Below are 14,382 nucleotides of genomic sequence, written 5' to 3' on the forward strand. Positions count from 1 at the left end.
CTGAATAATTTTAAAGAAACCTTCCCCATTTGCTTAATATTTTGAAATAAACTTGCATTATATAAAGTTTAGACCAATAGAATATCATCATCATGTAAACCCATAAACAAATTAGACCCGGTCCAACAAACCACCACCTTGTCTGCATGGCGGTTAACTTAAAAAATAGTTTACAAACAAAATTATTTTTACTTATATTTTTCCATATAACGATGCAGCCGCCCCTTCCTCCAATTAGAAACCTACTCTAACCTACGCCCAGTGCTCACACCACTCTGTCTCTCTTATCCCCCACTCCTTTTTCTTTCTTTATATAATTTAAAAATAAAATCCAATATTTAATTTCTTTAAGCAATCTATCTCTCTGCACATCCATTAACAAACCTCTTTTCATTATTATATCATACTAATACTTACTAATATTCAAATCAACTGATCATACCTATTATATATATGATCAATTCGAGTTTGAGCTACAGCTTACTCAATCAACATCTCATCAGATCAATCGATCGATCATGAATAATATTCGTGATTTGGTGAAGATGAATCTCAAACCAAATTAGTTAAGCTACTTTCGTTAATTTTATTTTCGATCAGTTTCGTGTTTTTGAAAATGCGTTCGTTGCTGCGATTCATCAAATCAACAACACGTAAAAGATTATTACTCAAATACGATCAGTTCACCTTCACCGGCGCGATTAATTTCCGGCCAAAAGAACACAGTTTCTGTTAGATTTATTTATTTTAAAAATTTCATCGAGTTTTAGTTTTTAGTTTATTTGTATCGATTCATAAGTGTTCGTTAAAATGCCGCACCGAACAACTTACATTTTCCCGCGTCAGTTTCCTGAAAATGACGTCATCACAAATTCACCTTCAAAATCTCAAGATCATAAGATGTCGTCAAGCTTTATCATCAACGGAGATGGAAATTCAAATTCTGTTCCAGATACAGATGCGTACGGACATGCAGTTTTTCTATCAGGACGACACCGTTTTAACAAAAACGACGGTATCTACGGAACGCATAATCATCATATTCATAAAACTAATAGTAAGAAGAAGCAGCAGCTTGCCGCGTTCGTGAATTGGTTAGTCGATAAAAAACAATCGGTTTCCGGATCCGGTTCGGGTTTAAATTCAGGATCACGTGCCGGTCACGTGAGGTTAAACAATAACAACAACGAAGAACTGAACGAATTGTTACCGGTGCCAGTTAAGAACGACGACGTTTTCATCGATGATGATTGGAGTGGTCATGAATTTAATCATCCGATAACACAATTACAAAGTGTTCATGATCATCATTCGTCTAATTTACGGAGGTTATCGAGTGATGCTGCAAGTAGTTACGCAGCTAGTTTGTTTTCCGGAACAATTGCAACGTCGAGTTCTACTGCGTATTATAACTATCATAAGGATACGATAATTACGGATGATCGTACGGTTGGAATGAAAGATGAGGATCATGATGATCATGTGGTGGTTGGAAATGATGACGTGGATCGGAATGGTGTAAGGAGATGGCGTGATAGTTATTACTTGCAGCTTACGCTTGCGAAACGGTTAACACATCAAGCGACTATTGGTGATGATTCTACGCTTGTTCAAGGACGTGGTGCTGGTGGCGTGACGTGTTATGATGCCGAGTCTGTTTCGTATCGTCTATGGGTACGATTTCTTTATGTTATTTGATCTTAAATTCTTCGTTTTAAAGGTCCATATATGATATATGATTAGCATTGCATTTCATAATAATAGCTTTAAAAAAATCTCTAGTAAAGTACATATAATCACTCTTTTTTTATAAATTACTTTTTTGCAAATTATTTATATTTTTAAAGTTTTATAACACACAATTTTAAAATTGTTTGAACAATGTCCTCATATTCTGCGGCGGATTTCCCGCCTTATTTTTGAGTATGTTATGAATTTTGTATCTTTTGTTTTATGAATTTTCGGTTTTGACTTAACTAAATGGTATGAAAGAAATATGATCAAGATGGTAAAAGATATAACAATTATACATTTATCAATATGTTACTTTTTTTTTTTTTTTTTTTTTGTATATCTCGATCATTTTTCATCTGAATAAATTTTAAATTAAATATAAGCTTAAGAAGTTAATGTAGATGATTTACAATAATAATCGATATTGTGATCGAAAAACGTATAAAATGCATATATACATAGGATAAATTTTCTCTTAAAATATATGTTCAAGTTCCTATATTCAATATATAGTACTTACACTCTTTAATCATATTAACTTGATTCTTCTTAGGTAGTTATGACCATTATTATTAAGGGCTCTTTACTCTTTTGTTGAATTTTCTTAGGTTTCCATTTGTCTTTTATTCTGAAAGAGTATTTGATTCCATGTCTCTTAAAATAGACCAAATTTCATATTCAGTGACAGATTAAGAGAAAAAAAACATCAATCAATTTTACTTATTGAATCAGGAGCTCTACAAAAATAAATCATTACGTGGTAAAACAGGCCTTAGTCTTGATTTGAGGAGTAATTTTTAAAGACAAAAATTTAATAATTAAATATAAACTAGTAAATAGTTATGTAATATTAATAATGAAATATCAATCAATTACAGTCTCTAAAACAGATCACAACCCCCGAACTCTATGAACTCAAAATTTCAATCCAACACGATACCACGACATCAAAGTATACGACCTAACAGAAAATCTAATTGAACTCAGAAACAACTACCGGAAAAAATTCAACAATTTAAGAATCAAGTCATCTTCGAAATTTTCATCATACATAAAAGCATTTATCTATGGTTGTTTACAATATATCTATCATTGTTTACTTTATATCTATCAGGATTATGCATTCAGATAGAGTTATCATTGTATTCAATATATTCATATCACCTTAAAATAATATAATTAAGTATCAACATCATATATCTTTAAACACGCTTTAGCATTGAATGAATTGTTGATATCTCTTTGTCAGCTCGTAAACTTTAGGACTTTAATTAAATGAGACTCACATGATTCCTTTTGAAAGTTATTATTAAACAGTTGGATTTTTTAATATCAAATTAAAGTAATCTTAAAATTTTTAATTGTACCTATTTATTACTCCGTACTGTATTGGCATTGTATTATACTTTTCGTGATAATTTGTGTAACCCTACTTTTTATTCATCAATCATCAATCATTATTTATTTATTTATAAATTATAATGTAAAAGAGTTTATCATGTTGTTTATAAAAAATGGATTTTTTAAAATTATTTGGAAGTATTTTCTAAGAATAAATGTTACACTAACGTAACTTCAATATAAATATAAATATAAATATAAGTATTCCAACAATAATAAAAAGAAACAAAAGGTTTACGTTTAAAGTTAATTATTTTATTACTAAAAATAAGTGTGCGTATGTACTGTTTACTTAATTATTATTAAAACATGCTCATTTCGTTTTGTTGAGTTCATGACCTCTGTCTTTTTGTTTTGCGATGTATCTTAATAATTTTCATAACTTTAGACAGAAGCGTTCGATCTGGTCTAGCTTATATCAGTGATATTAAAATAATAATAATAATTAATACTCCGTAATTAAAAATTAATAGATTCGCCAAATGATATGTATCAGATCAATTATTTTTTCCCACAAATTTTATCTTAATTAAGAAGGAAACACTTTTTTTAGAGGAAGTGGGGAAATAATTTTTTTTTCGTTTTTTTGAAAAAAAAATTTCAAGCATTAAGATTACATGAAAATATGAATATTTGAAAAAGACACTTTGTGATAAATGTTATTATTTTCGCGAGAAAACGCTCAAAGTAATAAATGATAACATTCATTGCAATGAATGTTTTGCTTCTGAATCTTTTTTAAGTGGTTAGAAATTAGGGTTTAAAAATTAGGGAATTAAAAATTAGGGTTTAGAAATTAGGGTTTAGATTGAATTTTTAACACGAACGGTTTAGAGTTTAGGGTTTAAAAATTACGTCTCTTCACTTCTCCCCAAAAAGTGTTTCCCTCTTGATGATGACCATTGAATTATAAAGTATTACACTTTATATTGTACACCCATTTATCAGATGTGTGGTATCGTGTTTAAAATCAAATTTCAGCGTATATATTTGTGTAATTGGGAAATATTGAAATTAAAAGTGTTTCTGAAGTTGTGATGTGCTTCAGCGGTTGTTGGTCTGCCTCCGTTGGCTACATATTAAAAACACAATTTCATCTCTACCATGAAGTATCCACAAAATATGCCACAAAATAAATATTTTGGATTTTTCTGTTTGTTTTTCATAATATCAGACTCTTCTTTTTAACCTAAGAGTAAATGTATCAAAAAATTATATTAGACGGTATATGACAAAAGAAATGTGGTGTATGGGTACGTCACGGTCTATTTATGAAATGATCGTAATTAATGCTTTTATATCTCATTTTAAAATCAATTACATGGTGGTAAACGAATGGGGACGTAAGTAGTTTTGTATTCAAGTGTTGGTACTTGGTATGTTTCATTAGGCATACATTGAGGGCGCTTTAGATTTTGTTGGTTTTCGTAGGTTAGTTTTGAGTATATTGGTGATTTTTACCAACCATAAGTTGGTTATGGTAGTCATGTTTTAGGAGTGCAATATTTGTGTTCAATATATCGTAATTATTAAGGTCTTGTTAGGCGGTGGTCTATATCATTTATAACGCTTGAGGACTTCTAATCATTATATCTATTTGGTTTCTTGTTTTTGGGGGAATTTTTTTTTTTTTTTTTTTTTTGTGTGTGTGCATGTGTTCATTTGTCTTAAATGTTGAACTCAACATTGTTTGAATACGAATTGACCCTCTTAACGATTACTACGTAGTATATATGAGTATTAACATTGACTTCAAATAACATGATGTTATTAGTATGTACAAAAACCATATGTAAGCAGATATATATAATAGTCCTAGTTATGATAGAACTAGGAATTAAATAACAATATATAAATTAATACGAATCCTAAACACACTCAAATATAATTCTCGTTTAGCAATATCAAATTTTAAGATATAGACCTATAGATTGTTAGAAGGCTAACAGAGAAATATGTGTGGATAATGATAACTTTTTCGGGATGATCATGAATGGGGTGATTTTTAATCATTTGTGTTACTATTTTGATGTTGAGATAATGACAAACTTTACGTAATCAATTAAGCATAATCAGCGCTGATAATTAAGCTTTTGATCATAATAAACAATTGGATACCATATCAATTATTCCACCCAAACACAGAAAGATACTCCCTAGCTAGTATATAAAAAAAATCAGCATCAATAGATGTCACGGAGTATGTATTATATGTTAGTGTTTTTTAATCAAAAAAAAAAAAAAAAACAGCCACCTTACTGTTTGTTACTAATATCAATGCCATATATATCTATCGGTGCTAATAGTCGTTACTCCTTTTCTCAATTCAAGCCTATGAAGTTTTTATTTCATTTTCTGTGACACCAAATGTTTCTGTCTTTAACCATTAAACATATCTATGCTAGAATTGTTTCAAGTTATATAAACGGTTAAACTGATAAGGTACGTCTAAGGTTACTCGAGGAAAAAGAGATATTTTGACTAGATCAACCCGACCTAATCGGGTTTTAAAATGATCGTTTAGTGATGTTTGAATCTGAAACCTGTAAAAATTTTAGAATTTCAACTACTAGAGTATCTCTAGATGATTACGAGTAAACAAATAAAGTTTTCCCTTCTCCGGCTACCAAAAAATGAGATTTTTTACTTCGATGTCACCTCTTGTTTCAAAGTGGAATTAGAGTGGAGCCGTGGAGGTGATCGTATTTGCATCTACCACCATCTACTTTTGGTTTTATATTAATTTTCTAGAATTAGTCTTTCCAGTTTTAAAGGAAAGTGTCATCTTCTTAAATTTTTTGACAAAGATGATGTCTCAAATTATTTGCTTAATTAAGTTAATGCAGGATATTAAGTAACTTTTTTAATTCTTTATAATTTTATTATTACTAAAAGTCATTATCAATTATCAATATTAAATATCTTATTGTTACTCATTTACTTTCACCAAGTTGCATGTATAATAATCATAGTGTGTCACTAACACTAACACGATATACCAAGTTGCGTTTAAAAAAAAAAACACGTTAACAAGTTGAAGCACCTTATTAGTTATTAGGGCATATCCCTTCCAGGTCTTGTTGGGTTTTTTAATAGTTGCGACATTTTTTTTTATGAATGTGATTTTGACTTGGAAGCATTCATTCCAAACTCTTGTGGTTTGGGTGAACAATATCAAATGTAATGTGTTAACTAAGGTGATACTAAGTAACTATATTGTGATTTATCACCATTATCATCATCATCACCATCATCATGTGCTATGAACATTCAATTATCTTCAAATCAGTACATCATGTAAATTAGGGATGACTAGAGAAATTACTTGATGAAATATCAATTTTGGTAGAAGTAATATCACTCATGATGGAATCAATCAAACTCCATTTATAATAAAATGATGGATGATAATGATCTAATGATGTGTCTTAAACAATTTTTCTATGTGACTTTACGAGGGTATATTATCGTTTTGGCATAGGACCTACGATTCGTTGATCTGATTACCCCCTTTTGAGAGTTAGGTAATAGTTACATGAAAACCATTTTTCTATGTGATTCTACGAGGGTATATATATCAGGCTCAAACCTCACTAGCGGTACATTTGGGTTGCATGGAAAAAGGTAAAAAAAAAAAATTGAACGATGAAAACCAATTTGACAAACCTTACTTCGGAAAAGGGTCAAAATGATTACGGAATAACCCGGTTATTCCGCATACATCTGAGTAAAAGTACATGTCCTCTGCAGCTAACATGAACAGGAAAACCTTCTCCGAGTTTATATAGGGGACCAAAACATTCCATCAAGATATTAAAGGCCTATTGATAATTGACAATTAGTAATGCATTAACCTTTGACTTGCAGTATACTCTAACTTGTTAGATCAACACATCTATTAGCACAATTACTGATAATTCCTTAGCACCTGTGTGTTTAAATATCGGTTATCAAGTCTGCAGATAGTATAAATTATGTGTCTTTCTATCGCTTAATACTTCAAATTATAAAAAGGTTATATTTTTCAATGATTTAAAGTAAGTTTTAACAATCTTTACTATATTTTCAGGTTAATGGTACTTTATCTTATAATGATAAGATATCAGATGGGTTCTATAACATCCTTGGAATGGATCCATATATGTGGTCAATGTGCAATGATTCCGAAGAAGGAAAACACTTACCATCTTTATTATCACTGAAAGCGGTCAATCCAGGAACTACATCAATGGAAGTCGTTCTTGTTGATCGTTATGGCGATTCGAAGCTCAGGGAATTGGAAGATAAAGCACAAGAACTTTATTTTTCTGCTGAAAATAATCTCAAGTTGGCTGAAAATCTTGGAAAACTTGTTGCTTCTACTATGGGGTAAGTCTTAAAAAGCCATACTTTTTTTAGTTACTGAACGGGACCCCATGAAATTGACAGTACGCCCTGAATAAAAATTGTTATCAATTTGAATTTTTTTTTATGTGTTACAAATTTTTTATTTAAGGGGCACGTTTTCGGTGGAACAAGATGATCTGCGTGCTCGTTGGGAATCGGCTAGCACTAGACTGAGGGATCTTCAGAACGGCATTTTGGTTCCGGTTGGCAGCTTGTCTGTGGGACTTTGTCGACATCGAGCTATCCTTTTCAAGGTTGTTATGATTTAAATTGTTAGTGTAAGTAGTGCTGTTTTGGTTGAACTTTGAATTGAACCGTTTCCATATATAGATAAGAATGATAAGGTAGAGTTCCTTTATGCCCTTAAATTTTACATATAAGACAAAAAGATAGGTAAAAAGTAAAGGGTAAAACTGTAAAATAAAGAAAAAGTACAGTGAAATTTCTTAAACTGTGTGTTTTTTGTGTGTGAACTATTAATTTGGGACATAGTAAATACATACAATCACATAAAATCAATTTAATTTGACAATCTAAACTTTAAATATTAGCTGTTCCTGGTCCAAAGTTTTAACAACAGAATTGGACCAATGAGTTACTATTGGTTCTATGATGTTCATCATGTGGTTTTAAGTTGTTTCTTTTGATTCGGAATACAATTTAGTTTAACATTCTTTTAACTGTCATACTTATGAAAACGAAATATGGACATTGAAATGCAGAAATTGGCGGATTATGTGGGACTACCTTGTCGAATAGCAAGAGGCTGCAAATATTGTGTTGAAGATCATAGAACATCATGCCTTGTCAAAATTCAAGATGACAAGTTTACAAGGTTAAATTAGTCTTCTGATTTATTTCATACATTGTTATCCATCTTTTATATTATTCAACAATTCACTTAAATATCTTACTTATGTATGCATATATCTTTTTAATTCAGGGAGTATGTAATGGATTTAATTGGGCAACCAGGAAATGTATATAACCCTGATTCGTCTATAAACGGAGATATACTTTCTTCGGTGCCTTCACCGTTTCAAAGTTCTCATTTAAAAGAAGTTCAACAAGTGTATGTGGACCGAGCATCAATTTCTGAAGTCAAGAGTATTGAAGGAGGACCTAATAATGTATCCGATATAGAAACTATTGTTAACAAAGAATCAAAGGATTCACGTTGTGTTTGTGAGATATCCGTTGAAACACCAAAAGTCAATTTAGGTCAATCGGATCTGTTGAAGGTTGAAAGTGATGGAAAATGTAGAGGCAATTTTCCGGTTACTACTCCAAGGTACTTGACCCTTGAGCCATCTTTAGCGATGGATTGGCTTGAGATTGCGTGGGACGAGTTGCATATTAAAGAGCGTATTGGTGCTGGTACGTGTTTGTGTCCGTTGTTACTTATTTGATATGTGCCAAGGTTGAAAAATTGCTACTCTTTGGGCCTTTTTAAGGAGTACTCGGTTGTTGACCAAGTTTGACTTTGACCGATTTTGACTGATTTTCCGAGTAATCCCAAGTTTTGACCGATTTTTCAAGTAATCTCGAGTTTTGGCGGATTTTTGACCAATTTTTTGATTAATCCCGAGTTTTGACCAAGTTTGACCGAGTTTTGACTAAATTTGACCAAGTCTGATAAAGTTTGACCGAGTTCTCGCCGCGTACTCCCGAGATCTGCAACATTGATTTATGTGCAAGCCATAGGACATGTTCACTTCTTAGCCAAAAATGTTTATTGGACCCATATAAGATAAAAACCAAAGCAACCCATTTAAAAGTTAAGGGGCAGAAGTTTCCTCCAATGCTTTATGTAGGTGGAAGTGGCTGACATTTGCTAACCATTTTCAGGCTCATTTGGAACCGTTCACCGTGCAGAGTGGCATGGATCGGTTAGTACTTAACGTTATGACATGATTTTAAGTTTCTTGTGATATTGCAAAGTAGGAATCATCTATTTTTCTTTCTAGAATTGAAATTTCTTCGGTATGGTCATTTTTTGGGGTTTTGAGGGTCCAAATGGATTTGGTCAGTTTTATAAAACAGATAAATTTAAGAATAGTTTATTGCTTGTATTGTAGGATGTTGCTGTCAAGGTTTTAACAGTTCAGGACTTTCAAGATGATCAGTTAAAGGAGTTTTTGAGGGAGGTATAACATTATTTCTGTATTTACAAAAAAACGTCGTACATTATTTCCTTGATCCGTATATTCTAATATGGCATTTAATCTCTCTATCGTTAGGTATCTATCATGAAAAGGGTACGCCATCCAAACGTGGTTCTCTTTATGGGTGCGGTCACAGTCCGTCCACATTTTTCAATCGTGACTGAGTATCTACCTAGGTAAGTTTATTGTTATTGCGAAATACACATTTATGCTATGCAAACTTGAATGATATGTAACCTTTATAGTGGCATATACTGTCGAAAGTCTCTCATTCTTGCAAATATTGTAATCTTTTACATTTTTAAATTGTTGAAAATTATGAACCTGCAAAACTATAGGGGTCGAAAGTCACTCATTGTTGCAAGCAGAAACAAGTCAAGTATGATGAGTTGAAACTTTAATGACACAACATTATAAACTTACACGAATATATGATATTTATGAAACAGGGGTAGTCTATTTCGTCTTATACATCGACCAGCAGCTGGTGAAATCATGGATCAAAGACGGCGTTTACGAATGGCATTGGATGTGGTTTGTGCTCAATCTTGAATATTTACTTCTTTTTTACTTCAAAAATTTGAATGATTTTACCTTAAATGTCAAACTTTATCTTTATATCAATACATCAATGGTTGATTCCTAAGATTTAGTCCAGTAAAAACATTTTGATTAGTTTTTTTTTTTTTTTTTTTTTATTGCAGGCAAAGGGAATTAACTATCTTCATTGTCTTAGTCCTCCGATCGTTCACTGGGATCTCAAATCACCAAATTTATTAGTTGACAAAAACTGGACCGTTAAGGTATGTGACAAATACGCCATTTACTGTTCGCTGTTTCTTAACTCTATTTAACTTGGTTCCCATTTTTTTTTTTAAATGTAGGTTTGTGATTTTGGGTTATCAAGATTTAAAGCTAATACATTCATATCATCAAAATCTGTTGCTGGAACGGTATGCTTTCTCGACCCATTTAATTTAGAAAATAATGGTTTACTTTTGAATGAATGTGAAAGTTGAATGATTCAAGGGTGTCCAGAAAAGTTGACTTATTGACTTATTCTATTGTTTTCAATCTTAGCCTGAATGGATGGCACCTGAATTTCTAAGAGGCGAGCCCTCAAATGAAAAATCTGATGTCTACAGTTTTGGTGTGATCTTGTGGGAGCTCGTTACCATGAAGCAACCGTGGAACGGACTCAGTCCTGCTCAGGTTAGTCCTTATAAAAATAATCTTATCTGCACCAAAAACCGTTTTCATTGTAAAAATATAGGCGTCGCAAAACTGTTTCTTAGTCAGATAAAAAAAGGACAACATTATGCCATTTGTCCTTGATGTTTGCCCAAAGTTTCATGGATGACCTAAAATATTTTTTTGACTTGGATGGCCCTAATGTTTGAAAATGTTGCGTCGTTGATCCCCGAAGGTAACAGATGTCAGAAGCCCAACATTAGTATCCATCACGTGAGATGCACACGAGGGCTGTTTTATAATTGTAAAAAAAGGGTCAGGTCAAGTTAGACTAGAAACACTTTATGTCCAGGATTTGAAATTTTATTAAATCATAAATGCCAAATGTGATTACAAAACTTATCATATGCATAATCCATATCTTCAAATAATATGATTTAATAAGTTTCATCTATTAGAAATACACCTTGGGTTACACTTAACTACTTGGCCCATTAAAGAAGAGATACAATATAACCTGAATTGACCTCAAGAAATACACAAGTTACTAATTATTTTACATATGAAAACTTGTACTTTAGGTTGTTGGAGCAGTGGCTTTCCAAAACAGGAAACTAACAATACCTATCAACACCCCTCCGGCATTAACTTCACTCATGGAATCGTGTTGGGCCGAGTAAGAACACTTAAGATTGTCATTGTGTTCATCTTTTAATCCGATGTGATCTTCTAAATTAATTTTTTGGCATGTTTGAACAGTGACCCTACTCAGCGTCCAACTTTTAAGAGCATCGTTATCTCGTTAAAGAAGTTGCTCAAGTCTCCATCTGCACAAATGGCATGTCCATGAGGGACCACATTGTCATTTTGTTTCGTTTAGTTTATATAGAAATGTAGTATCAGTACATCATAAGTCGAAAATCCTGAAGAGGATTCTAAGTCAGGAGCTTAAAGGGCTTCAGATTCAAGGAGTCTGAGACTCCTTTTAAATTTGTAAGTTTATGACAATTTTAATTTGAGCGTAAGTTTCTTATATTGGTATTATATTATGATAATATGATAAAATGACATCTCCATAGAAATAAGTTGTATTTACAAGGATAAAATAAGTTTCTGTAGAGGTTCTTTATGAAACTGGTTGAACTGGCTGGTCCCATCGGAACCGGACCTCATGTCGATTCAACTGAAAAAATGGTTTTTAAAACTTGCTGGCGGGATATGGGATATACCCCACATGGGCATATTTCGTTAAGGAGTTCTTAAGTGTTGTCCATAGGAATAAGTTGGTCTTTTCAAGGATAAACAAGTTTCTGCTTGTAAGAATGTTGACCGGACTTTTGTTGACTATAGTGGGGCGGTTGACATATACAAGAACAAATAACAAGGACATGTAGTGTAAACGTTGCAAGACAAATCATGCATAATTACATCGTTAATCATTTTTCATAACATAATTATAGAAGATATTGGTTATAACATCGTCATATAAATTACCTGGATCAACATGTGTAACACATAGGAAATTACGTGGTATATGCTTTTTGAAATAAAACCTACTCCTATAATCTTTTTACGTACAGTTCATGTGAAATTGACAAGGCATATATATTAGACTAATTTTGATAAGCAACGAGTATGTTTTCTTTTCTTTTTTCCTGCTAAAGATTACTATTAAAAATTTAAAAACATTTATAATGATGGAACTTTTAAACTAATACATCAAACCAATTAAAACAGCTCGCTAAAAGAAAACATGCTAGAACCAAAACATAAATAGACCTTAGTATAACTCTAATCGAACCACAACATAAACCAATAAGAAAAACTAAATGGAAAAGACATAATTAAACAAGAATGATGAAAATGAAACAAGTAAACAACCACATCTAACAAAGAACTAACTACAATAAACAATTAAAAAGCTAAATTAGCTAGCATTCGAACCACTCTTTTGGTTCTTTTTATTCGACCGTGACACAAACTCATCTACCTTATTAATGCGAACCCCTTTGTCGTTACAATTTAGAAATGAATAAGTTAAGACGTTGGAAATGAATAAGCAACGAGTGTGTATCTCGAACATGTAGTCTTTATATCTAGAAAACCCTTTAAATTTCTTTGACAATTCTTTTTAGCCGACATTCTTGAAAAATCAAAGATACAACTATCTAAGCATCATGTACAACCTCATTAAAAGAAGTCAACGTCATTTACCAATATTCCTCACTGAGTTAACACAATTCAATTTCATCACACAAAAAATCACAAACACAAGTTTAACAAATCAAATCAAATCAAACACTCCTCAATTTCACCCCAAATTAGTAAACCCTAATTATTCATCAAATCAAAAAATGACATCATCGATGATGATAAGCGATCTATTCTTTCAAGCTGCTTTCATACTCATCGTCATCTTCATGTTCTTATGGATGCTAAACATTCCTCAAAACCTCTACGATAAATTCCAGTTCCGTGATCGATCAAGTTACGCCGCCAGGCGCCACTTCGTTCTCGGAGCTGATCTGCTATCAAAATCTCGATCCGCAACCGATCACGCCGCCGCCGTAAAACTAGCGATATCCGCCGCAGAAGAAGCCGATAAATCGATCGCGATCAATCCAAACGACGCCGTTTTCCACTTTTTAAAAGCATTAGCGCTTGATGCACAGGGATTCACGACGTCGGCGTTAGACGCGTTAGATGTCGCGTTATCGCCGTTAACGTCGAAGTCGTTGTGCGGTGAAGAGAGAAGTAGTGCGTTGTTTAAGAGAGCAGAGATTAAAATTAAAATTAAAGTGAGTGAAGCGAGAGGTGGATTGGAGTCGGCGGTGAGCGATTTGGAGGAATCGGTGCGGTTGAACGGTGGTAACGCGGCAGCGTTACGGTTGTTAGGGGAGTGTTATGAGAGGAAAGAGATGAAAGGGGAGGCGATGAAGGCGTATATGGGTGCGATAAAGCTCGAGCCACATAATGCTGTGGCTCGAGCTGCTTTAGTGCGTTTGGGTTCGACCGCTTGATCGGTCTGACTCAAACGTGTTAATGACGTTTTTAACCGCAATTATGTTGTTGTAATTTGCTAAATACGCGCCATAACTTATGTTTAGTTAAGGTTTTGATTTTGTTGTGACCTAATAATTTAATTATGGGGATTAATTCGCTTATAGTATTAATCAATTTAATGGCAATAATTTACTGTTCTCTTTGATCTTATAATGGTTGATCATGTAACAAGACTCTAAAGATATTGGTTTAAACTTTAGTAGTTGGTATACCCAAGAAATCTCATACCTCTGTATCTCGCAATAGGTTACATGTTTGGAGGCGGTGACCGAAATGATCGGAGATGGTCAAGAATATTCTGATTAGGCCGTGAACAACAATACATACACGAATAACGTGAATAGTGAAAAATACCTCCTTTTAAACTCCCTTATCATAGTCGATAAACTCTTGGCCAATAATATAAAGTTCTATAATCATAATTGACGTAGACATATATCCC

The 14,382-nt window shown here is 32.7% G+C and overlaps 2 protein-coding genes across 2 annotated transcripts; both read left to right on the plus strand.

Moving 5' to 3' along the window:
* Positions 1-257: 257 nt before the first annotated feature.
* Positions 258-11,918, plus strand: LOC139873229 (serine/threonine-protein kinase CTR1-like). Its single transcript, XM_071861163.1, has 14 exons — positions 258-1,674; positions 7,205-7,503; positions 7,631-7,775; positions 8,244-8,356; positions 8,465-8,898; positions 9,370-9,410; positions 9,600-9,668; positions 9,762-9,862; positions 10,136-10,220; positions 10,391-10,489; positions 10,571-10,639; positions 10,767-10,898; positions 11,459-11,553; positions 11,637-11,918. The coding sequence occupies exons 1-14, from the start codon at positions 811-813 to the stop codon at positions 11,725-11,727; spliced, it is 2,637 nt and encodes an 878-aa protein (XP_071717264.1). The 5' UTR covers positions 258-810; the 3' UTR covers positions 11,728-11,918.
* A 1,218-nt stretch (positions 11,919-13,136) lies between these two features.
* On the plus strand, positions 13,137-14,054 carry LOC139873230 (uncharacterized). Its single transcript, XM_071861164.1, has one exon. It carries the CDS (start codon positions 13,232-13,234, stop codon positions 13,895-13,897), a length of 666 nt encoding a protein of 221 aa, XP_071717265.1. The 5' UTR covers positions 13,137-13,231; the 3' UTR covers positions 13,898-14,054.
* Positions 14,055-14,382: the final 328 nt, after the last annotated feature.

This window comes from Rutidosis leptorrhynchoides, chromosome 10 (assembly GCF_046630445.1).
Source record: "Rutidosis leptorrhynchoides isolate AG116_Rl617_1_P2 chromosome 10, CSIRO_AGI_Rlap_v1, whole genome shotgun sequence".
Classification (NCBI taxonomy): Eukaryota; Viridiplantae; Streptophyta; class Magnoliopsida; order Asterales; family Asteraceae; genus Rutidosis; species Rutidosis leptorrhynchoides.

Bases quoted from the DNA above. Each gene is read 5' to 3' on its own strand.
- LOC139873230 (XM_071861164.1), top strand. From the start codon at position 13,232: ATGACATCATCGATGATGATAAGCGATCTATTCTTTCAAGCTGCTTTC.
- LOC139873229 (XM_071861163.1), top strand. From the start codon at position 811: ATGCCGCACCGAACAACTTACATTTTCCCGCGTCAGTTTCCTGAAAAT. The intron at 7,776-8,243 runs GTTGTTATGATT...ATTGAAATGCAG, and splicing joins ATCGAGCTATCCTTTTCAAG to AAATTGGCGGATTATGTGGG. The intron at 9,669-9,761 runs GTATAACATTAT...CTCTATCGTTAG, and splicing joins TAAAGGAGTTTTTGAGGGAG to GTATCTATCATGAAAAGGGT.